At 43.4% G+C, this 25,611-nt stretch overlaps 1 protein-coding gene across 4 annotated transcripts in view; it reads left to right on the forward strand.

Moving 5' to 3' along the window:
- PRKCSH (protein kinase C substrate 80K-H) overlaps window positions 1-25,611 on the forward strand; it is a 1,389,498-nt gene that overhangs the window by 1,280,123 nt on the left and 83,764 nt on the right. For all 4 annotated transcript variants that reach the window (XM_044084622.1, XM_044084620.1, XM_044084623.1 and 1 more), the window contains 2 exons: window positions 9,627-9,701; window positions 25,091-25,190. In XM_044084622.1, coding sequence (XP_043940557.1) covers window positions 9,627-9,701; window positions 25,091-25,190 — 175 coding nt within the window. The remainder of the gene's footprint in view (window positions 1-9,626; window positions 9,702-25,090; window positions 25,191-25,611) is intronic.

Raw genomic sequence — 25,611 nt, forward strand, 5'->3', positions numbered from 1 at the left:
AAAAGACATGTCTAAGGACCTCCAGGGCTGTGACTCCCTAGTTAGTCCACTACTTTTGAAAATCTTGTTAAAAAGCCAGGGGGGTAGTCTGTTGGATGCATATATTTTATATTAACTGATTAATTTTTGTTTACTTTCTAAAGCTAAAGATTTTTGGAGAGTAATTGTGAATGTGCTTGCTGTGTTGCTGGATTTGAAAAATCACTTTTGTAATAGGTGACTGAAAGGAATTTGAAATAAAATATGCAGTACAATTGTATTGTTACAGCGTGAAATGATTCTGACAAATGACAGAGTAAAACATGTAGCTCAGTAACATAAATATAGGACAAATTAAATGAGGCCTCTGGTGAGCACAAAAACCTGGAACTGCATCCTCCTTAACAGTAAGACAGGACTGGTCGCTAAAATCATTTAGACTACACTTGGTCTCTCTTACTCATCTCCTGCTCTGCAAATGTGTTTCACCATATTAGCATATCCGTCCTCTTCAACCTCATCACTACTCATCTCCCTCAGTATCCCCTCCTACCTGTACTGTAACTCAGTCTCTTCCCCCTTTTTGCTTTACTCCTTCACCCTCCAACTGTGTTTGTCTATTTCTGAACTCCAGCTCTTTCACTGCTATACCTCTTGTAAGACATATTGCTTTCTGCTGAAAACGGCAGCAATATGGCTGTCTGTAAACTTTATCAAATTTGAAATGTAGGTCTCCTTTTCAAAATGTTAATTATTATTTTAAGTTATTGCCTTTCAAATGTTAGTGTCATTCTGTATATTACTGTTTGTACATTTGGCAGGTTTTGGCGTAATGTTTAAGGTCTTTACCTTACAAACAACAAGGTACAGAGTTTGATTCTGACCTCTGGTTGTTGGTTAAGCTTGTAATAGTGTGCAGATTGATAGTCTGATATTTAACCTATGAGCCAAAATTGTGAAGGATGCAAATAAACCAGTCACAAGGGATTATTCCTATGGTGCCTTTCCAAAGACCAAAGCCCAAATACTGCACAAGTGGCAATAGTCCTGGATTCTCTCCTTGATTTTTTCCAAAATTGGCCTTCCCTGTGCTTCTTCAAAAGTCCACACTTTTGCTGTTTCAGCCTACCTTTCAGCAGACCTCCTTTATTCTCAAAGCTTTCAGAAAAATAGTTTCTAAAAGGGATTTTGCATCCTATACTTCCAAAAAAATGAAAGTCATCCTATGAGATCTCAACTATGTCTTAGAAAAACTGACCATAGCCCCTTGTAAGTCAGCTGTTTCAGCTGCCCACCTTGTTGATGTCCTTCCATTTCACTGTTGCAGTATTCATTACAATAGGGATCATCTGCCAAGGGCAGCCCGATGTCCGGCCAGTATACAAAGCTTTTAAGTTGCTTTAAGGTACATGGTTTGTCACAAGTATGCTCCTCGCATAGAGTAGGGCAATAAAGGTGATGTACCATCCTCTGAACAACTTTGCCATCAGTCCGAATGCCATCTCCTGATCTTTGGTTTGAACCATCCATTCAGTTGCTGGTTCACCAAGCCGTTTCCGGTAAGTACCCCTTTAGGGTTTTTGTATCTTTTCCTTTTGTTTTTGTTGCATGTGGGGTTTTATGTCATCCAAGAAGGATAAATGCCAGTGGGGAGACAGATTCCGCATGAAGACGGTCACAAGCAGTGCTTGTTTTGTCTCTGCATTTCCCACGACCATAGGTCCTGTTCATTTTTTTTAGGCCTTTGTTCCTAAGAATCTTAGTCGGCTATCTTCTTTGGCTTTGTATTTGAAGAATCAACATCTTAAGCTTTTAGCTATAGACACAATGGAAGGAGCTTCCCGCTCCAAGTGTCTGCCGTCTGTGAAGAAGGCCAAGAGATCTAGGCCAGATTCTTCTATTGTTCACCCTTCACTGGACATCTTTCCCAAGGCAAGGGAAAATCCGGAGGATTGCTCGGCTCCACTGTTAGATTCTTCTGCTGCGACAATTTTACAGACCGGCATGGATCCAACTTTAAGCTCGTCCTTGGAGGCCTTGCAGATGGCTGCTTCAGATGTTCTGGGAGAACCACCGATGATTATTTCCGAGGGGCCTTGGGGTGTTCTCAAATTTTGGCCAGAGAAGTCCAGATTACTATTATTGAATGCTGTCTGGGGTCTAAGCCTTCTAAATTCTATAAGGCAGACATCCCCTTGAAGAAAAAGTAGAAGACTAAATGTTTCTCCAGCTCCTAAGGATCCGCATCGTGAATGGCATAATTTCACTCTGGTTGTTTAATGCTTTGATGGCTTTGAAACCTCCTCATGGAGTTTCTGTTACAGCTCCCCCGTGGTCATCTGTTCCCCTTAAAGAACTCCAGGAGCAGGATTCCTCTGAGGAGGCGGTGGATTCAGATGAGGAATCCCTTGCTTACTTACCTCAGGTTCCCTCTCCTTTAGAATATTGGTCTAAGAAAGAGAATCTACTAGTCCTGATGCTCCTTTCCAGGAAATTTCTTTTAGGGGGACAGTCTCTAGAATGATGGAGTTTTTAAAATGAGATTTTGCCCAGGTTTCTGAAGTACAAAAGAGTTATTATGAGCTCTTGCAAATGGATTCTCCTAGATCTTCTGCTGTTCCCTCAGCTTTGGCTGCTTTGTTGGATGCCTTTTCTACAGTCTCTAAGGCTCCTGATTCCCAGCCTTCCGTCCCCTAAGAAACCAAATAGGTTTTATAGGGTGCCTGAGGACTGTAAATTTCTACATAGGTGTCCTTCAGCTGACTCTTCTGTGGTGGCTGTGGCTTCTGACAAGATATCTCAGTTGGTGCCTTCTACCGAGTTACTTCCCTCTGATAAAGATAGCAGAACTATGGAAAGGCGCTAGGTAAGAAGGTTTATACCTCTGCCACCTTAGCTTTTAGGGCTGTCAGTTATCAGACCCATATGTCCAAGTACATTTTGGCCCTTCTTTCCCAGGCCTTTCAGGTAATTTTTGATCTTCCTGACTCTGAAGGGGAAGGCCTCTGTTTTTTCCCTGATAGGGACTTTTTCCCAGCTGGCTTGCCTTGCTATTAAGTGTAGTTATAATGCCGCAGATGCTTCTTCTAGGGCTGCTGCTTTTGGTTCTGTGATGAGAAGATATTCCTGGCTTTGGCTTCAACCTTTGCCTGATGATATTAAGACTAAGTTGATGAATGCTCCTCTGGACAACAAACACTTGTCTGATGAAACTACTGCTGTTTTGTTTAAGTCTCTTCAGGGTAAGGGCAAAGCCTTCCAGGAACTTAAACATGTTTTGTTTCTTTTGTGCCTAAATTTCAGAGAAATTATACCAATAAGCCATAAGCCAGCCTTTGTTCGCAAGCAGTCTCACCCTTCCCCAGGGGTAAGAAGACTGGGAAGTGGGCTCCTCCTGCTGAAGCTACCTGTGTCTCAGAAGTCTCCTTTCCTGACAAACCAGGTGCTGTCTGACTATCCTGTTCTTCTCAGCCACATTCCGCTTTCTCTTCGTCTGTCCATTTCTCTTCCTGTTTGGTTAAAGATTACTGAGGATTTCTGGGTTCTGTCCATTATTCTCCAAGGGTGCTTCATGGTCTGGAAATCTCTTCCCCCTTTTATGGGATTTCCTCAGTCCTCACTTGAGTAGCTGCCCTTCTTCCCAGGGATGCTTCGAGATCTCTTGACTATGGGAACTGTTCAGGAAGTTCCAGTTTCTCAGAGGGAGGGGATTTTACTCCAGAATGTTTGTAGTGCCCAGGAAAGATGGCACTTGGAGACCTATTCTGGACCTCTCTAATCTAAGGAGGGTGGCTTAATGGCTAAGGTGTTTGCCTTACAAACACAAGGTGCAGGGTTTGAGTCTCACAAGGGATAATTGGCTAGGCTTAAAATGGTGTTTGCCTTACAAACACAAGGTGCAGGGTTTGAGTCTCACAAGGGATAATTGGCTAGGCTTAAAATGGCTCGCAAGGGCAGTTAGCTTAGTACTAAACTATGAACCTAAGCACCTTTCTGAGGGTCCCCTCTTTCTGTATGTTCTCTCTCAAGACCTTGTTCCCACTTCTGCTTCTGTGGTGTCTCTTGATGGCAAGGATGCTTATCTACATGTCCTAATCCATCTCCTTTTTAGGAAGTTTTTATATTTTTCTGTTGCTTCCTGGCATTTTCAGTTCTCTGCTGTGCCCTTTGGCCTTTGTACTGCCTCAAGGATATTCACCAAATGCCTCATTCCTGTGATTCCTTTGTGCAGGTAAGGGGGATCCAAGTGTTTCCTTGCTTGGGTGACTTCCTGTTCCAGGAATTTGTTGCAAAAATCTTCATTTTGCCATTTTCCTTCTGCAGAGCCTGGGGTTCGCTATAAATTTCAAAAAGTCCTTTCCCATTCTTTCTCAGGATCGTGTCCTCCTGCAGTGCAGAATCCAGACTGTTCCTATGCTGGCATCCCTGCCTCCTCCCAAGGCCCTAGTCTCATTTCCTCTTTTCAATCCCTTCTTCCTCTGGCTTCAGTAACAGCCAGGGAACAACTGAGAGCTCTGGGGTTCGTGGCTTCCACTATTCCTGTGCTCCCTTTTGACTAACTCCACATGAGATAACTTCAGTGGTTTCTAAAGTCAGTTTGGCTTCAGCATTTTTGTCTCCTCGAATTTTTAGTTCCTCCTCTTCCATGTCTCATTCAAGACCTTCAGTGATGGATTCAGCAGTTGACTCTCAATCCAGGGCTCCATTTTCATCCACCTTTTCCCTCTCAGGAGCTGTTCACAGAAGCTTCGGCTGTGAGATGGAGAGCAGCATTTGGGTCCCTAAAGATGCAGGGAGTCTGGTCGCCTCAACACATCAGCGTTAAAGAGATGAGGGCTCTTCTGCTAGCTCTTCAGGCCTTTCATCCTGTCTTCTCCCCAGGACCTGTCAATGTGTTTACAGACAATACCACAGTGATGTGGTATGTCAGCAAATGGGGGTGGGGGGGGGGAGACAAGGTCTTATCTTCTTTGCCAGTTATCTCTCCTAGTATGGGAACTAGCTACCCAGTATCTAGTGACGCTTCAGGCAATCTACATTCCCTGATGTCAAACCATTGTAGCAGATTCTCTGAGCAGGTCCATAACTCAATCCCACAAATGGATAATTCACAGGGATGTGTTTCTGGGCATTGTCCACCAGCAGGGTACTCCTCAAATAGATCTTTTTGCCTCCCCTCTGAACAGACTTCCTCTTTTTGTGCCAGGGTCCCAAGACTTCTGGTTTTGAAAGGTGGACACCCTCTCTTTTTCTTGGAAGGGGATGTTTCTTTATGCCTTTCTTCCCCCTTATTAAAAAAGTCCTGTTCAAAATTCAGTAGAATGCTTCCAGAATCTTGTTGGTGACTCCCTTTTGGCTGAGACAGCATTGGCTCCCTCTTCTACATTTAGCCAAGGGCAGTCATCGCAAGTTACTTCACTGGGTAGATTTACACAAGACAAGGGATCTGTCATCCATCCCCACCTGTCCAGTCTTCAACTGACACTGCAGGTGATAGGATTTTGATTCCTCAGACACCTTTTTTCTGAGGATATGTTCAAGGTCCTGCAGGAGGCCAGGAAGCCCACTACTAGGAAATTGTACTTATCCAAATGGAAAAGTTTTTGTGTTTGGTGTCTTTCTCGTAACCTGAATCCACTTTCTTTGGATGTTCCTTTTGTTCTCTCTTATCTGTGTGAACTGCTCAATGCTGGGTTGGCCTGTTCTTCTGTTAAGACCCACTTATCAGCTCTTTGTTTGTCTGCATTTGTTATCTCCTTTAGCTTCTAGATTTGAAACTAAACAATTCCTTAAAGGCATCCTTCATTTTAGGCGTCCCAGGAAGCCTGTTCCTCCTCCCTGGGATCTTAATTTTATTTTTGAAAAATTAACCCAGGCCCCTTTTGAACCTGCAATACTGATTTTTGAAGATTGTACTTTTGTTAGAACATCTGCCGGATGTGTGTCTGAGCTTCAAGCCCTTATGACTTCTCCTTTTTTTGGTGTTTCAGAAGGACAAGGGTGTCCCTTCGTACTAATCCTTCTTTTATGCCCAAGGTGGTGAATGAGTTCTCTTAATTGGTCTGTTCATTTGTCCACTTTTTCCCCTTCTCCGTAATCTGCCAATGATAGAAGGTGCTGCAATTTTGGATGTGCATATACAACTCATATTTTATTTGGGAAAGACTAAGACGTTTCACAAATTTGATCAGATCTTTTTCTTTTCATCTTAGATCCTTAAGATCTGTGTCTAAGCAAACTCTTTCTTCTTGGATTTCTAAAGCCATTTATTTTTGTTATTCATTTCATGGTAAGAGCCTTCCTTCTGTTAAGGCTCATTCTACTAGAGCTGTGGCTTCTGGTGCTTTTTTTCAAGGGTTTGGATACTATTACTGAGGCAGCTACCTGGACTTCTGTGTATATATTTACCTAGCATTACTAGCTGTATGGAATTTCTAGAGCTGGTTGTGCTAGAGCCATCCTTCATGGCTTCCTAGAGAGCTTTGCTGGTCCTTCCTCCTCCCTCTCTTCTTTCAGAGATTTGGCACCTTCCCTATTGTAATGAATATTGCAACAGTGGAATGGAAGGACATAGTACAGTTGTGTAAAATCTTACCATAATGGTAGATGTTCTTCTCTTCACTGTTGCAGTATTCACTCCCTCCCTCCACCCCTGCTCCATTTCTCTTCTGGATGTACTGATTACCTCTCTACTCCTTGAACTGGTGGTACCTACTGGGGCTCTCAGTTCTGAGGATGGTACGTCCGGACATCACCTTTATGTCCTATGCTATGTGAGGAGCATACTTGTGACATATGGCGTACCTTTTAGCGCAACCTAAAGGCTTTGGTATACTGGCTGGATATCGGGCTGTCCTTGGGCAGGGGTTCCCTAAATAATGAATACTGCAATACTGAAGAGAAGGACAATTACCATTATGGTAAGATTTTACACAACTGTAGTTTTTCATACTGGAAGAGGATATTTTGCTTGATGTCACTTCTGTTAAAATGATCTCAGATTTGAAAGTTTTGATATGCAGGGAACCTTTTTTTTTTTTATTTAAGATTTTCTACCGGGATGGGGTGTCCGTTCATACCAAAACCATTTTTCTTGCCAAAGGTGACAATGGAGTTGTTCCTTAATTAAGCTATTCACTTACCTGTATTCTTTCCTAACCCTCAAAACAAAGGGGAGAGGACCCTATAGTCCTTGGATGTTCAAAGGTAGGCAACATCTTTGTTGTCCCTAGCTTAGGAACAAGGTGGACATGACATTCCAAAGCCCATTCTACTAGAGCCGTTGCATCCACATCAGCATTCCTCAGTGCGGTTAGCACCCAGTCTAACCTAGAAGTAGCCACCTGGTTCTCCATACATACCTTTTCAAGGTATTGCCACCTAAGGGCTAGCATTTACAGCTAGAGCACAATTTGCCTCAGCTGAACTCAGTTTTTCCATTCTGCATTCAGTCTCTGGAAGTCATGCTGTAAGTGGTGATTGAAGCAGTGAGTAGTAAGAGGAGTGTAGTACATTTGTGCTGGGAATCTACAATAAATGTAGATATTTGAGTGTATTCACTGTTGCAGTCTATATTCCCTCCCACATTTCAAACTGTATTTTTCCTTAGACTTGTTGGGGGGTGGACCCCGTTGTCTCCCTTTACCTTTCATCTGTACCAGGCAGTTAGGCTGCCATTTTCCCATCTCCTGAGAAGAGGAAGGGGAAAGCTTTGTGTTCCATGTGTAATTCACAACCAGTTAAGATGCTACACACCGAAGGTAAAATCAGACCATCTGTTCAGACAGAGCCTGCTGGTCTCAAAGCAAAGTGAATGGTTGGTTATCTATCGTCTTTTGATTTGACAGACTTGCACTTTTAAAGTGGGAGCTCATTGTACTAGAGCAGTTTCTACCATTGTAGGACTGTCTTGGTCTAGGGCATTTGTGAAGCAGGAACTTGGATGACTGTTCATGTCTTCACCAAATATTTCAAGAGTCAAGAATGGGTTTGCTGCAGTAGTCGTGCTGGACATTATACAAAATTCTTGCACACAGAGTTCCTAAGTGCTTTGCAGCTATCCATTTGTGTATTCTCTCAAACATGATTGTTGAAGTTACTGTTGTTGTGGTAAAGTTCTGTGTGGTATTTAATGTGGGTTATCAGGAACTAGTTCTTGCTGCCCATTTCTCTTCCACATGAATTTTGTGCTGTGACAGATACAGCACTACCCAGGTGCCCACTTTTCAGTAGCATTCAATTGCAGATGAGGATTATAGGATAGAATTTTGTCTATTCTGTTTCAGACTTTCTCATGTGTTTGGTAGATCTCTGCTTTGGAATCACAACTGCCTTTTATGTATTACACACTCATCTGGTCTCATCAGGATTACCTTTGGGTTCCTTTTCCTGGAGTTGGGACAGTTTTACATTCGGGCAGTTTCTCTCATTTGCAAAAAGAAAGGAATTTGGGAAACATCTTAGATCCCTGGCTACCTTGTGGAATCAAAAGGTACACAAGTTCATCTTGGTGAACAGAGGACTGCTGGATGGCTTGGAAAATGCTTGTTAGTTTCAGCCTGATGAATTTTCAGTAATACTTGAATGACAGAATTTGGCAAACAGAATCAATAATGTTCAGAACTTTTATTAACTTGAGATTTTGTGACCATGTAGTTGGTTAAATTAGTTTAACGGAGTGCATAATTTGCCTACAAGGATATTGCGGGGGATTTCCCCTGCATAAAAATATTTTAGCCATTGCCCATTCTATTCATCTGAGTCAGTATGATCAGTTGCTTTAGTGTTGCTAAAAAGTGGCTCAGATTAATGACTCGTATGACATAGATGTCCGAATACGTAGAATGTTTATTTTTGCAATAAGAAACTAATACCCAAGGATATCATGCTATGCCAAGTTCCTTGCACAGTTGTATTTTTTTTTTTTTGTGACCATCTGAGTTGTCTGATAGAGAAATTATCTAGCAAGATATTAGTGTGCATGCTAAACAGGTTTTATTTATGTATATAATAGTTTTGGGGGGGTAATTTTTAAATTGCCATATGTAGCAGTATAAAAAGGGTCGTTCATTCAGTGATATAGATGAACTGCTAGCAAACCTGTTTTAATAGCAACTCTGATGACAAGGTGACTGTCTTGGGGGAGGGGGGGTTGGAGTGTTTGCAGTGCTTTGCATCCACCGGGTTGACTGCAGATGTCTGAAGCAAACTGGCAAGTAGGTGGGGCTGATGATGATGCCTACAGCTGCTTGCATATTTCCTAGATTTACATCACTGCGTGCACAGAGGGAGAATGTTGGTAGTACAGTAAAAGCTCTTCTCGGTCTTTTGTTAACGCAGTGCTAAGGCGTTGTTACTCATCCAACATCCCTGTAAGTCAGAGCAGAGAGGTCGCTGTGGACCCTTGGTGAGAATTTTGCTGCATGAGGATCAGTAAGGAGTATGAACAAAGAAAAATGGTGTAGATGAAATGATTACAAGAGGAGTTCTTTTGAGTACCATTGCTATGATTCAAAATCTTAGAACTTTTATAGGTATAACTTTTTGTATTGCTCTCCTAAATCTTTACAAGCAGGCAAAATATAAGCAAAGTTAAGTTAAAAATGTGTAAAATGCTCAAGCAATGATGCAGTTATCTTTCTTTCCAGGTACGTCTATAGACTTTGTCCTTTTCATCGTGTGACCCAGAAGCAAAAAGGTGGAGGAGCAGAAACAAATCTTGGGTAAAAAATTGATGTTTTCTTTGCAATACCTTTTTCTCTTAATGTGTGTAGTAATCGTACTATTCTGATTTTTCCCATTTTTAGGACTGATGCGGGGATTCCAGACTAGGGTATACAGAGTAACTATAGCATGTTTCACCTTCATGGCATCCACCTTCTTCCACTTATGCGCATGTGGCGGTGACTTACTGAGCTGGTTTTGCTTTAGTGTTAACTGATTATTTAGTAGTGGAGTCAGACATTTATATTTTGGAACACTGTTGCAGCATCTGTTATAGATGGGAGATGTTAAGTTGTCAATCTCGCCTTCATTCTTGCTTGATGGGTTCGGAGCCGATCCTCGGCTCCGACTTGGCACTTGCTAAGCTCGAGAGTCACTTTTACCAGCTCGAGGCAGCCCCATATCCCATGATGCAAGGCGGTAAGTACCCAGATCTCGTTTGCCGCTTCGCTAATGAGGTCCTCCTTTTACCAGCTCCTGGTAAGTGAATTATTACTTTACTATTTTAGCCCCTTTTTACAAAAAACACTTAAATTGTTAGTTTTAACTTAATTTTAATTCCTTTCTGACAGAAATTTTCCCTGTCTCCTCTAAACTTTTAGTCAGACTAAAACCCATCCCATCCCCCCCCTGTTAGGGTGTGTGTGTGTGTGTCTGTTAGTGATACCTTTTGGTATATTTAATTTTATTCTTGGACTGGTGTGTGTGTGTGTGTGTTTTACACCATGTCTAAAGAAAGGGTCTCAGGCTTTAAGAAGTGTGACTCGTGCTGTCAGAAGATGTCTCTGACAGACGGTCACACTTCTTGCCTGTACTGTCTGGGGCCTCTTCACCTGCAGGACTCCTGTGCTATATGTCATTCTTTTAGCCAGAGAGTCCTGCAGGAAAGAAGAAATAAATTGATTTTGAGGGGCCTTCTTAAGCCAGAGGGCTCTCCGGCTAAGTCGGCCCCATCTAAGACTTCTAAGTCTTACAAGGCCCAGGCTTCTGTGTCCAAGCCTGTGGCCTCGGCTCCGACTCATTCAGAGTCGAGATCGGCTCCGGCTGGAGCCGATTCTGGGTTACCTAAACCTTCGGCACCGATTGCTATCGGTGCCGACTCTGGTTCGACCACTTCGGTGTCGGTTCCGACCACCATGTGGCCCAGGCATCGGTGTCGGCTCCAACACCCTTACATTTATGGCCATATCGGCTCCGGCTGGAGCCGATACATCGAAGCTACCTGTCGGTGCCGATAAGTTGTCGGCTCCGACAGTTTCAGTATTTTCATCGGCTCCGATGGTTCCTTCGAGGAAGAGGTCTAGGTCCCCTTCCTTGGAGCCGATACTTTCGGCTCCGGCTTCGCCTCTCCTCTCGGAGCGGAGCCATCGGAGCTGATCTTCAAGGTCATCCAGGCTTTCTGACCATGATTTGGAGAGAGTGGTCAGTAGACTACTAAAGTCACAGGCACTGGCCCAAATGCTACATAGTCCGTCTCAGCAGACGACTATTAGTCCACACCCCATTGCAGTTCCTCCTTCGACTCTACCCCAGAGTTTGGAGTTGGAGTCTTTGGGAATAGTTTCTGCTACGGCTGAGGGACAGATACCCCCTTCTGCTCCTTCAGCCTCTACTCTTATCTCCTCTTCGAGACCTTCCTTAGAGGGATTCAGTGGCCGGGCTTCCCTGGTCTCCTCCGAGGGGGTGAGTGGCATCGGACCCTTGTCCGACCCCGCTCTTCCCCTTGGAGCCTCGGCCTTGGTGAGTTCGGCTCCGACATCTGCCTCGGAGCCTTCCTTTTCAGTGGATCCTGGAGTTCCTAGCTCTTCGGAGCGGGTTCTCTTGGACCTCCCTGGGAGGGGAGCCTTCGAGGTGATGAAGAGTGTGCTGGCCTCTGGACTCAGCCAGCAGTCTGTTCCCTTAGCTCCTCCCTCTATAGTGCCTGTTGACATCTCTGCCACTTCTCTTGCTCCCGGACCCGGTGATCCTTCGCCTCAGGTTTCCCCACTGGGAATATCCCCCTCTTCTGAGGATTCTCCTGACTTGTCGGGTGATCCTCCGCGGAAGAGGACTTGTAAGAGGAAACACGTAGACTCCCCGAGTCTATCACTGGATACTGACTTAGATGAGTCAGAGGGATCCCCAAGATCCCCTCTGAGGATGTCTCCTTCTCAGACATCCTAGAACTCCTTAGACAGAGGGAAACTGGCCCACCAACAATCCCTCTGAGGATGAGTCAGTTTACCTGGAGGCGTTTGGATCTCGGCCCTCCACCTCCTGGGTGTCTCCGCCTTCGACCCCTTATGCAGGTTATTGCTCGAAGGCGTGGACTGCTCCTGACTCTGTAGAGCCTGTCCCTAGGAGGCCTTCTAAATTTATTACTGCCCGTCGGACAAGCAATTCCTTACAAAGGTGTCCCCGCTGATGCCATGGTGGTGGCGGCTGCCACCAAGAAGGAACTTGCAGATCCTTCCGTGCCTGTCCATCCTCCTAATAAGGACTCTAGGACCATGGATAGATATGGTAAGCGGATGTTTTCTTCAGCGACCTTTGCTATGCGTCGCTGAACTATCTTTGTCACTTCACCAGACTCCAAAGGGATATCCTTAAGGAGCTAGGTGAAGTTGTGCAGGATCCTACAGCTGCGGGGCTCAGGAAAAAATTGCTTCGCAGCTAGGAACCCTTAACTCCATTGCAAACTCCTCCATGCGGCTTATATCATATGCTGCTGATGGAGCAGTAGGGCCGCAGGTACAGGTGTGGCTCTTAGACGCCAAGCCTGGATGCGACTATGTAATTTTGCAGATCCCTTTAAGGCGTCCTTCACAAACTCTCCCTTTGATGGATCAGCTCTGTTTGGCCCTCAAGTGAAGGAAACGTTGACCAGGTGTGAGCAGGACGGCAAAACTCTTTCTGTCAGGAGTCCGTTTTTCCATCCCTTCTAGACCTTATCCCAAAGGACAGAAGGGTGGCAAAATGTGGTTCCGCAAATACCAAGGAGTCACGCCGGATTCACGTGGTCAGTTTACCCCTAGAGGCAGAGGGGGTAACAACAACAGACGCCGCTCTAGAGGCAGAGGGGGTCCACAAAACCAGGGAAACAGAGAGTCTCTCTCTGACAAGCCCTTTCAGCATCCCTGAGATGTTGCCCGGCTGTCCCTCCTTGGAGGCAGTCGGGGGAAGACTATCACTCTACCCAGAAGCCTGGCGTTCTCTCACTCAAGACAGATGGGTACAGTCGATCATATCCAAGGGTTACAAAATTCCTTTCGAGGAAAGTCCTTTCTATCCCTCAAATTCCCTTCCAGACGTACCACCCGGTCTAAGGGAAATTGCAGAGTTGGAAGTCTCAAAACTACTGCAAAAAAGAGCCATTCAGCCAGTTACAACAGACCTTTCAGAGCCCGGAATCTACTCAAGGTTCTTTTTGGTCCCCAAAAAGACGGGAGACTGGAGACCAATATTGGATCTCAGCAGACTCAACAAGTCTGTGAGGAAGACAAGATTCCGAATGGTCACTCTTCAGTCGATTCTGCCCTTCTTGCAGGAGGACAACTGGATGTGCTCAATAGATCTTCAGGATGCGTACTATCACATAAAAATTCACAGACGCTCCAGGAGATTTCTCCGCTTTCGGCTGGGTCCAGTCATTTCCAGTTCAGAGCCCTGCCCTTTGGTCTCACCACAGCCCCCAGAGTGTTCACCAAATGCATGGCAGTGGTCACGGCTCACCTGAGACGTCAAGGATTCCAGGTGTTTCCATATCTCGACGACTGGCTCCTGTCAGCCACCAGCAGGCATCAGCTTGTTCAAGCCAGGGATTATACAATAAATCTTTGTTCTCATTTGGGCATCTCGATCAACTTCGAAAAGTCATCCTTATTGCCCTGCCAGTCTATTACTTTCATAGGCACAAACTTAAACACTGTTCGGATGTCAGCTACACCCTTACAGACCAAAGAGTTTCAGACATTCAAAGTTATGTCAGGATCATTCTAGCCAACAAGAAGGTACAGGCCAGAATGGTTCTAAAAGTATTAGGTCTCATGGCTGCGGCCATTACTCTTCTTCCCCTGGCTCACTTCTACATGCGCCTTCTTCAGTGGATGTTGTTCACTCAGTGGTCTTACCAACAACTTCCAATGCGTCACCAAATTCTGGTGACACAGATTTGCAAAAATCATCTTGCTTGGTGGATCACTTCTCCCCAGATTCACCAAGGCAGACACTTTGTACCCCCATCCCCGTAGCCACTGTCACCACGGATGCCTCCCTGATCGGGTGGGGGGGGCATTATCAGGGCAGGATGGTTCATGGGACGTGGCAACCATTCGAGTACCACCTGCACATAAATGTCCTAGAGATGAGAGCAGTGCTTTTAACGTTGCAAGCCCTCAACGACTCTCTTCCTGTAGGGACGATTGCAGTCCACACAGACAACATGTCTGTAGTTTGGTATATCAACAAACAGGGCGGAACCAAGTCCTACCCCTTGTGTTGAGAAGCGCTCAGACTGTGGCAATGGGCGATCTCCTCTCATCGGTTTCTGGTAGCAACGCACATCCCTGGGAAAACCAACATTTTAGCGGACAGATTGAGCAGAGCTATTCTCATGCCTCACGAGTGGTCTCTCAAGCAATCTGTAGTGGAGGAGATTTTTCTGGAATGGGGTCGCCCATGTTGCGATCTTTTTGCTACTCCCCAAAACAGCAAATGCCCAGACTTCTTCTCTCTCTTCCTCTGTCAGGCCATCCCCCCAGAGACGCTCTGACCCAGGATTGGCCCCAGGGACTTCTTTATGCCTTTCCTCCTTTCCTCTAATCCCTCAGGTTATCCAGAAAGCTACCGTTTTGAGAGCCAAAATGATTCTCATTGCTCCTTATTGGCCTCGACAGATTTGGTTTCCGTTCCTCCATCGTCACCTTTTGGTGCAGCCATGGCATCTGGACCCAGTGCCAGATCTTCTGGTTCACCAATCCGGTCAGCTGCACCGGTCTATCCCTTCTCTCAACCTCTCAGCATGGTTGCTCCACTTCCTTCCTTAGCCAGGCTTCCTTTGATCTCTAACCCTGTTAGAGACATCATAGTAGCTTCTTTAAAATCCTCTACCAGGAGGATTTATACAAGCAAATGGAAACGTTTCTCTTATTGGGCTAAAGCCAAGAATATCGATCCCTTCACTGCCCCAGTTCAGGCAGTTTTGGACTTCTTAGCGGAGATTTTTCATGCAGGCTCCTCTTCTTCCACAGTTAGAGTTCAACTGGCTGCTATCTCGAACTTTCATGTCGGGATCGCAGATCACAATATCATGTCCCATAGGCTTTGTAAAGCCTTCTTGAAAGGAATTTTCCTGCTAAAGCCTCCAATCAGGAATCCTCTGCCTCAATGGGATCTAAATTTAGTGCTGACATCCTTGATTCTTCCCCCCTTCGAGCCAGCTGTTTCTTGCTCCCTAAAATTTCTTTCTTGGAAAACATTATTCCTAGTAGCTATTACATCGGCCAGGAGGGTGTCTGAACTTCAAGCTCTTTCGGTTCGACCCCCCTATTTGGTCTTTCACAAGGACAGAGTATCATTGAGAACTAATCCGACCTTTTTGCCTAAGGTCGCCTCAAAGGCTAATTTGAATCAATCCATTGAACTCCCTGTATTTTTTCCAAACTATTCAAACAGATCGGAACAAAAATTACATTATCTTGATGTCCACCGCCAACTCAGATATTATTTGGACAGAACTAAACAATTTAGGAAATCCGATCAACCCTTTGTTTCCTATGCAGATAACAGGAAAGGCCTTCCTGTTTCTAAAGTGACTTTATCTAGATGGCTGTCTTCTGTCATCTCTGAAATTTATCTGCTCAGGGGAAAACAGCTGTGCTCAAAACCTAAAGCACATTCAACTAGGAGCTTAGCTACTTCTACAGCCTTTCAAGCTAGACTTCCTTAAGTTTAGACACTATTTGTGCAGCGGCCACTTGGGCCACTCCTCATACTTTTGTTTCCCATTACAAATTGGACTTGGCCTCCAGGGACAGAGCCAGTTTTGGCTCTACAGTCCTCAAGAGTCTGTTCCGTTGAGCCACCCAGGATAGAGGTGCTAGGGACGCGTCCCATCAAGCAAGAATGAAGGTGAGATTGACAACTTAACATTAAGAAGTTATGTACCTACCATAACGTTCCATGTTAGTTGTCTTCTCTCGCCTTCTTTCTTGCGACCCTCCCTCCTTCCCCCAGGCCTGGACAGACCTTTCTACAAGAGATTGTTATGCTGAAGACCATTCAGAACTGGTCCTTCTTTCATCCTGTAGGCTTTCTTTCTTCCTTTGGGAAGTATTTATGATTGGTGCTATTGCCCTTTGTCATCAAACGAGATCTGGGTACTTACCGCCTTGCATCATGGGATATGGGGCTGCCTCGAGCTGGTAAAAGTGACTCTCGAGCTTAGCAAGTGCCGAGTCGGAGCCGAGGATCGGCTCCGAACCCATCAAGCAAGAAAGAAGGCGAGAGAAGACAACTAACATGGAACGTTATGGTAGGTACATAACTTCTTATTCATCTGCAGATGGATATCCCCCACCCTTCTTGCTTGACTTCCAAGGTCTTGACGTCCCCAAGGCTGACTGATCTCTCCTCATACAGAGGACATATGTAGGACATCAGGTAGAAAGGGGGATGTGCCTTTGTTGTCTTCAGTTTTATGCTGCATAGTAACTTTCAGTGTTAAGTCTCATCTAAGTGACTTTTAAAGCAATAGGTACACTTTGAGGAATTTTTTTTCTTAATACATTGTAATGACTTTTTGAACATGCTTTTGAGTTTCCTCTCTAATATTTCTGCAAGGTTAATGATGTCCCTTGTGAAGGTAACCAAGTAAGCTTGTGCTCAACTGATTCTCCCTGCTCTGTGTGGGATGACGATCAGTTTAGTTTCTCCTTTCAGGTAGTGTTTATTTTAAACAAAAGGCCCTTAAAAGTAAGGCTAAAATCCTAAAGATCTTACTGGACCACCAGAAGCTCCTGACTTTGAGCTATGAGATGTGACCCTTCAGCTTTTTTGTCTCCTTGTAGGACAAAAAAAAACATAAACCCAAGCAACACAGAAAAATGAAGCCAGGATTATAAAGAATTGGGCACAGTGCACAGGGCATTATCGACTCCACCGATGCTGATCTTGGCTGAGATGTGCTTTTTGGAAAGCCTCCTGCTCTATACTGATTTCTTTTGCACATCCACCTGTCTAAGCCCTGCTGGAGGCCAACAGCAGGATAGTACAGTCTGTCTAATGCCAGGTCCCACAAGATGTGATACAACTAGTTGACAGTTCCCATGTCCTTACTCTTGGCTAGCATATATAACATAGGCCCCAAGGAAAGGTCCCTCCCCACTTGACTTTTCTTCTCTTTGTGCAGGAGCATTTAGTTCGTCAGTAGTAATTACCCACAAGTTTAAACACTTTTAAATTACTAGAACCCTACAGCCTGAAATTCTATGGAATGGATGCTGCTTTCACACTCCTGATGCCTACTGAATACAAAATATTCTTAGAGCAGTACTGGTGGCCTTGTAAACAGCTGATCCCTCTGCACTCACTTTAGCAAAGCCTAGCAATGCAGGTACTTTGCTGCTAGCCAAGAAAAGAGAGCTCCCCTACCAAACCCTTTTCCCAACTTAATTACCAGTAAGGAGTAGGAGCACAACTTGGCATACTCATTGCAGGTGTATTCCATTTTTGGATACAACACAGATGTGAAGGTGTCTCTGTCTCTCTCCCCTTTGCCCTGCCCCCCCCCAACCTGAATTTTGACAGAATGGCGATCAAAAAGGTGCATGTTGCCTTAAAATATATGTAATTGTTAGGACTGCATGAACCTAAACCAATGTTTCTTTCATTCAGGGATGCTTTTGACAATGCCTCTGGAACAAGATTCCCAGTATTCATCTTCCCAAAAGGTTGAACCAGCCAAAATGCCCAGTTAACAGAATGAATTAGTAAAATGAGAGATTGTACGAAAGAAGAGGCTGCTACAGGCAGCAGGGCAGAGGAAGGAACAGTATTCCTCAGTCTTTGTTTGTTATTCCACAGTACTGATCATATAATAATTGCCCCTTCCCCAGTCTGTCTGATGGGCGGGGGGAGTAGCCTTGTTCAAAGACCAATGGTTTGCTCTAACTGCAGTCACATGGATGAGGATGCTGATTATGTCAGGATACTTAGCACAGTAGAGTTCAGGAGGATCCCACACTTTGCAGGAGTGCCCCAAATTCCTCCCAGTTCCCGTAACAGTCAAACTGCTGACATCTGCTGCAATAGAAAATGTTCTGCAAGAAGAGGTAGAAGCAGGATTTTACTTCTGACCCTTCCTGATTCCAAATGAAGATGATCTTTGGAGGCCTGTCTTGGATATCTTAGAACTGAAAATTCCTAGCAGAATGCATGTTTCACCCTTCAATCCCTACAGCTGTATTTGCTGCCAGAAGTACTGGTGGTCACCCTGAACATAAAGGACATCTGCTTCCACACTCCCATCTTCTCAAGGGCCACAAAAACTTCTAGGGTTCCTGGCAGGGTCCCAAAACTTCAGTACAGACTTTGTACTTTACTGTCCACTGCTCCCAGTTCAAACAGCTAGATTCAATCTTTTTATATTTACCTTAACTTGGGTCATTGACTGATTTCAGGCCCATTATCCTTTTCCAGAAAGACGTGTTAAGAATATTAAACAAAGACTATTGCCTTTCTGAGCATTTCTGTCAGTTATTGTAAATCAGGTTTGTCTTTCTCTGCAGAAGACCGCTATGCACAATTCAGATTTTCTTATCATTGCAGTAAAAACCAACAGGATAGCCAGTGAGACGAGGAGAGAGAGATTAAATCTTATGGTTTTCCAATGTCTGAGAAACCTCTGGTAACAGCACAGTGCACCCTGTGTAGTAGGGTGCTGCCTGTTAACCCAGCCATTCAGAACAAATTCATATAGTTGGCAGACATCTTATAGAATCCAGTGATGTATTTTGTCTTGCAGCAGGGCACATAGACACTGATCAAATGTGTCATTCCATGCTTTGGGAACTTGGAGAGCATGCACAGGTCTACTTAATGTTCAAGGGAAGTAGACTCACAAAGCCGAAAATGTTGATAGTAATGTGCGTCAGCAGTGTGTTGATCAGGGAGTACTTAAAATAATTTGATAATGTGTGACCTATTACAGTGGGGCAAACAGACCAACTTTGCATATTGGTAGTGGTTGCTTGTAACCTAGTTATGTTTAGAAACCTTTTTCAGTGTAGGCATTCTGTATTCCATTAGAGAAAAAAAATGCTCTGGTGTAAGCTACCTAAGCAAATCGGCCTCAAATCCCAGAAGTCCCCATAAGTGGAGAGACTGGAGCCATGAGTTTTCCACTCACTCACATGGCTTTGGGGGTTCTTAAACATGAATTTGTTTGCATCCCCTTAATACCCAGACAAATGAGCTTTGTGCAAGATACCCATGCAGAGAAGCCCAGGAAGTTGAATGCCTTTTCCCCTCAAGTCTGGAAAGATCTGAACTATGCCTTCCCTCCTATTCTTGTCCTCCCCAAAGTTTGAGTAAAAGCAAGGGAATTCAGGGTAATCCTGACTGACAGCTCCCTTCTGGGCAAGACAGCAGTGGTTCTTCCTTTCTTGGGTTCATAGACTGATTGCCCAGTAATTGTTATAAGCTTAACCAATGGACCATATGTAAAGGTTTCCTCCAGCCTCTTAGAGGGCAGCCATTTGTTCTTTGAAGGAGTAGGGAGCAAGGGTACTTTGATCTTCCATGGCTCAAAAGGCTAGATGCAGATACCACTGAGTAGTGTATAAGAGACCAAGCGCTATGTATAAATGTGGGTCTTGAAGCCACTGATGTTTCTAAGCAGGTGTTATGGTTAGACAAATGTGTGTCAAGGGGCACTATATTCAATAATGGGTCTTTTGAGAGAAGAACAGGGGGGAATAAGATTCCTCTCTGCATTTGGCCATTAGATTTGACAAATAGAAGCTTTACTGTACTACTGAGGAGATGCAGTGCTCCAACGATTCCGTACAGTAGGATTTGATTAGAGATGTCTGCTGCATATGTAGTATGATGTGGAAATGTTTTGTTGAAACTGTACAGCAGTTTTTTTTTCAGTTTGAGACCATTGTCCTTGCACCAGTTCTTAAGATAATAGAACTCAGGCTAGAGCAGTTCTGGGTAATGGAGGATCAAATAACAGCACCCAGTTTATAGCTGCATGCAAACTTAAATAATCCATAGGCCAAGAGGCCAGGATAATTAGATTATAGGTCTGAAAATAAGATGCCAAGGCATGGCTGCATAGTGCAGAGGGCTATAGTCCTTACTGCAACCCAGGCAGCAGAGGTGCCATTTCTGGTTTGGGTGCAACCCTAAACTTAAACTTTAACTTGAGAAGCTCTGTAGAGCAAAAAAGAAGTCCATTCATGATCTGTCTGTCCTCCTTAATGATTAAGCCAGGTCCGTTCTCAAAGATCTATGCTCCTCAGTGATGAAGATCAAAAAAAAAAAAAAAATCCTCTATCCTTTTAAACTGAAGCAAACCGCTTGCTGCACACAGAGCACTACTGCATATCAGGTTTGATTGCAGATGCAATATCATCTTATTTGTGAAAGCTGATAATGCAGTTAAGACCAATCTGCATGTATGGATCACACCCACTAACACGTTGCTGCCAGAGCACTGTCCCGTTCACCCACCATAACTACACTTCTGTCAGATGACTTGGGTTTAGTTCAGTAGCCCTGGCACTGAAGGACCCAGTCACGGAGAGAGAGCGGAGTGAAAGTTTGTGGCCACTCGCCTTTTCTAGGGGATGGAGAAGGGAGCAGGTACTGAGGTGCACTTAGGAAGTGTGATTTCTAAGCTGGAAACCAGGGAAAGCACAGGAAGTAACAGTGTCCATTGCAGAAGTGAGGGACAGTCATTGCCAGTAGCCTATTAATTTCATGTCCATCTCCAGCTCTGTAAGTCATATGTTTGTGGGGATCAAGTTAGGGCTACAGGTGAAAACCATTGAACCACCCTTAATAGCTGTCTAAACGACAGCGCCTTCTGCTACACCCTCTCCCTGGTGGTGTGGAACAGATGGGCCAGTTGACTGAGGGGGGCTGATGGTTGACAGGCACTGGAGGCAGTGTGTGCAATACAAAATAAATATCAAATTGAGAAGTGACGGCTGTGACTGTAACTGTATAGGTGCTGTCAGCTATCCACTGCACAGCATGTGGAATTATATTCAGATTTACAGTTCTGTCAGTAATGCTTACATGAGAATAGTGTCAAAGTCCTTGGCCATGCTCAGATATGCAATGCGCGCACTGAATGACCACCACTATTGATTCGGTGAATTTTTCAGAGAAATTAATGTTACAAAGGCCAGACCTAGCTTTGACAAAGCCAAATTGATGAGGGTCCAAACTAATGAGTATTGGATTGAGATTTTCAGGATCCAGATTGAGAGGCCTAGAAAATAGTGAATTATGGGGATGGGATTTATTGGAGAAAATTTACAAAGGAACTAAGGTATTGGGAAATAATAACTCTGGAGGGAAAAGTAATTAGAGTAGGATGAGGCCAAATGGAAGTTTGGACTGCCGGTCAAGAATACTGCATTTCTTACTAGGAATTAATAGAGTATAGGCAAAGAGAAAGGGATAGGGGGGAATACTAAGTGAAAGACCAGATTTGGTTGAGTTTTTATTTGAGTCTGGAACAGACGTGGTTGTAAAAAAAAAAAAAAAAAAAAAAAAAAGAGGAGTAATTAGGGCATATAAAATATTGCATAGTAACTGTAATAATCAATCAGAAGATGTTAGAAAAGATGGAGAAGAGAGTGAATGAAAAGGCAGTGTACAGAGATGATCAGTGGAAAGACAGCTGCGTGTCTTCCAAGTATGCAGCAAATTCCAGAAGATTTAGGATTTTTGCATTGAAGCGTTTGTGTAGGTATTATATCCCAAGCAGAGTTGAGGGAATTTTTTTCTCTGGTAGATAGCAAATGCTGAAGACATGATAGGAAAGATAGAGATAATTGGGAACATGTTTTTTGGGAATTTAACAGGTTGGCAGATTTTAAAAATTCCCAGCCAAATACTTTGTAAGAAAAGTTGTTGGAGAAAATTATTGTAATTAAGTAAATGATTCTTTTGAGCTATAGGATAATTGAAATATAGAATTTGATTTGTCTAGAAGTAGTAAGACCTTAAGTTTAATGCTATTGGCTGCCAAAAAGGCAGTTGCTAGAAAATGGGAACCAAAATGTAAGCAAACCATAATTGAAATATTGAATATTATAAAGGGAGATAAATTGGTGATGGTGTCCTTAGAAATGGAAGGAAGCAATTACATAGAAATACATGGAATTTGAGGGAGCACTACATGATGAAAAAATGTTGGAGTGAAGTCTAAGGGAAGGCAGGGTTTAAACTATTTATGTAATGCAGGAGCAAATGAGAATTGTTAAAAAGTATATAATGCAGGAGCTAATGACAGTTGTTTACAATGGTTTGTTTTCTGTAACTGCATGTGTGCCCTTGTCATTACAGGTGTGAACTTAACAGTGTTAGCATTGAGAATGGGGCATAGAGGGTACCTTTCCAACTAGCTAAGGAGTTCTAATATTTTTTGTTTTGATTTGGACATGTAGGACTTTGTTTGGTGTCCCAAGGAATCAGTCTTGAGGTGGTGATATCCTTGACCAATACTGATAACTCCCCCACCATTGCCAGTAGATCTGACATGGGAGGCACTAAAATTGCTTTGAAACCACACCTCTGTAACTTCACATACATAATTGTGTCATAGGATCATAGGAGTTTACTAGGCTATCCACCCAGAGGTCATTTCAAGCCTAGCAGTTTCATTGCAGTGTAATACCATAGATACTCCAGTCAGTACCAAAGATTGTATTTAGTAATGACTGCCAATGTTCAGGAATGTTGTAGACTCTATACCCGGTAAGAATTTATGGTGCCTTATCCACTCATCCAGATTCCTTCTGAACATTGTCCAAGAGGTGCTCTGCTTCACATGAATTGTCAGCCTGTTCCAAAGACGCGGCATACACTGGGGGACAAATCTGTCCCTCCAACATATCCTATTCAAGTTGCAAGCCATATTTAGGTCCATGGAATGAGTAGCACTAGTCCTGTTTGATTTACAGATGTGCAGCAAACTCATTAGGTTTGGCTCAATACCCTAATTTGCTGTGATGGCAGCTGTTTGTATTCTGCCTCATTTCCATGAGCCTTCAGTTTTGCATAGCAGTCCCCTGTCATAAGTTCATAGGCAAGTACTGGGCTAGGTAATCAGATGAAACTGAAAAGTGAGATAAATGAAAACAGCAGGACAGGTTAATGGCTTTAAGTATCTGGAAGGTGTGGTTAAGGAGAAAGGAAGTTTGAATGAGGTCTCAGACAGAAGTAAAATGTTAGGGGTAGTGTGTCACAGAAGAATGCCAAAGAAGTTGAAAAGTAAAGGTGTACAAAATAGTGGCCATTTTAAGCCTAGCCAGTTTCCCTTTTTTGTGCTCGAAATAACCCATCCCATTTGGTTCGAGATTGGCCTTATCCATCCCACAGATGATAATTATGTATTACCCCTAATGAGAATAACTGGGATTATACCATAGATAATTTGAGAGCCCCATGCATGGGATAAAGCATTTAGGAGCTACATCTGCCTGTTAGTAGTACAGGGACAGGGGTGAATTTTTTTTTATGTGGCTGGGTGTCTTTTTCGTAGCAGTGGTATCCTGTGTAAACTATACTTGTATTCATATTTGTTTGAAGTTCCTTTTTGAGTCTTGTAATGCCACATCATTTTCAAAACAGTACCTTTGTTGATCTCTTCCCTCTAACTTGTTTGCTAATGTAGTCCATCACCAGTGTGAACAGCAGTGGGTTCAGAGCTGAACTCTGATGTATACCCATTTCCACTGGGGAACCCTCTGTGTGTCCAAACACTCTTCACACTTGTTATTGGGTCCCTGTACAAAGCCTGCATTAACTTTACCACTGTTTCCAGGACTTTGAACTCTCGCAATGCTACCCAAATCAGCTTTCTTGGGATCTTGTCATATTTTGTGCTAGTCGAGGAATGCCCAGTTGGACTCTCACCTTATCTCCAGCTTCTTCTCTACTCTGACTCTCTGCAAATAGTCTGTTGTGTTGCATCCTGATCTGAGTTTGAACCTCTTATCTCTCATGTTACTTCTTTCTACTATGCACATTTAACAGTCGCATTGTCCAGCATTTTCATGCACTGTGACAGGAATTTGCATCTATACTATCCACAGTTGTAAACACCTCCTTTATTCTTGCACACTGGTACTAGAGTGCTTGTTCTCTAGTCTTATGAGATATACCTATCCATATTCTCCAGTAATCTGGGATGCGCCTGTCCATATTCTCTGGTCATCTGGGATGTACCTCTTCAACATATATTGAAATATTGTATTTAATAAAGTCTTGTGTAGAGGTTATCAACCTCTTAGAACATCAGAGTTGGCATACTGCAGTTGCTGTGAGGTTATGTGATTCAGAGAAGAGGAAAGAGGTGATTTTGTGTTTCTTCACATATTTATCTTCTCTCTGCAACTTCAGAACTAGTGTATATTGTGATCAGTTGTATGGGACCAGAGACTCCCCACGTATCAATGTGTGCAGCAGAAAACTCCTTGTAGAAAAGTCTTCTATAGGTTTGTACAATGATTTAAGACTGATTTTGTGTAGCTTTTATCATTTGTCTTATGCCCACCATTCTGAATTGAGAAATAAAGTGATGAAACAAGTAGTCATCTTCCCAGTTCACATGGTACTACCAAAGAGAGGCAGGGTAATGCTGGACTAACAGGTTAGTGAAGAGCTTGGGGAGCTAGTCTGCAAAGCGTTTTACCTTGGTTTGAATTCAGTCAGTCATCTCTAGGTCTGTCATGTCAGCCTGTGGGAGTAATGTTGACTTCAGTTATTCCCCGAGTCATCTTTGGAAAAGAAGATAATTTCAATGTACTTTTGTCCTCAGTTTGAGATGTACAAAAAGAGTGAAACTTGACCTCTTGAGATCCTGTGTACAAAGCAATTCCACAAACCGTAGATCACTGTCTTCTTACAAGAATAAATGTGACCTGATGTCCCAAAAATCATTTTATTATGAAGCTAGATCACACAGACATGTTTTAACAGCTGCGATCCTGTAAACCTGCTGAACCAAAAACCTTAAGCACTTATGAGCAAGTTTGTATTTTCATTCCTGAAATTCAGCTTGGGGCAGAATAAAAATTATTTTTTTATCATAGTTTTATCTAACTTTTTTGTAGTAACTGAATTTTTCTAGTTCATTTGTCACAATAAAGTGTTTTTTTTTCCTTAGTACCTGGGGGTCTTGGTCGGGCCCAGAAGAGAACAAGTTTACTTCCATGAAGTATGAGCATGGTACCAGTTGCTGGCAGGGGCCTAACAGGTCTACAACGGTAAGTGATACAAGCACAAGTAACATGCTTATCGCTTGCATTTATGTTCAGTGTCAGCCAGAAAAACAGGAGCAAATGTCAGTTTTTTTTTTTAAGGTGGGGTTGGAAATATTGGGTTCCAGCTTTGCATCTCATACATGTTGTGCTTCCGTCTGCCACAGTTTTTACACATTGAGCTCTTCTGCCAAGTACTTGCTTTGTCTTCCCCTCTTCTGCATTATTTGGTCTCTCTCTCACGTGGGATTTTTTAAACATTTTTATTAAACATGACATTCTTTTATAAAGCAACATATGTAAAAAACAAGACATAGTAATATTTTCATGCAGTATACATATAGGTTTTCTTAGCAATTTTCCTTCATTCCAGCATTATATAAAATTGCTCTGTTCCTGTTTTCACATACATTTTTTTAAACATCTT

The sequence above is a fragment of the Protopterus annectens genome, chromosome 9.part0 (assembly GCF_019279795.1).
Source record: "Protopterus annectens isolate FY-2018-M chromosome 9.part0, PAN1.0, whole genome shotgun sequence".
NCBI classification, from domain to species: domain Eukaryota; kingdom Metazoa; phylum Chordata; order Ceratodontiformes; family Protopteridae; genus Protopterus; species Protopterus annectens.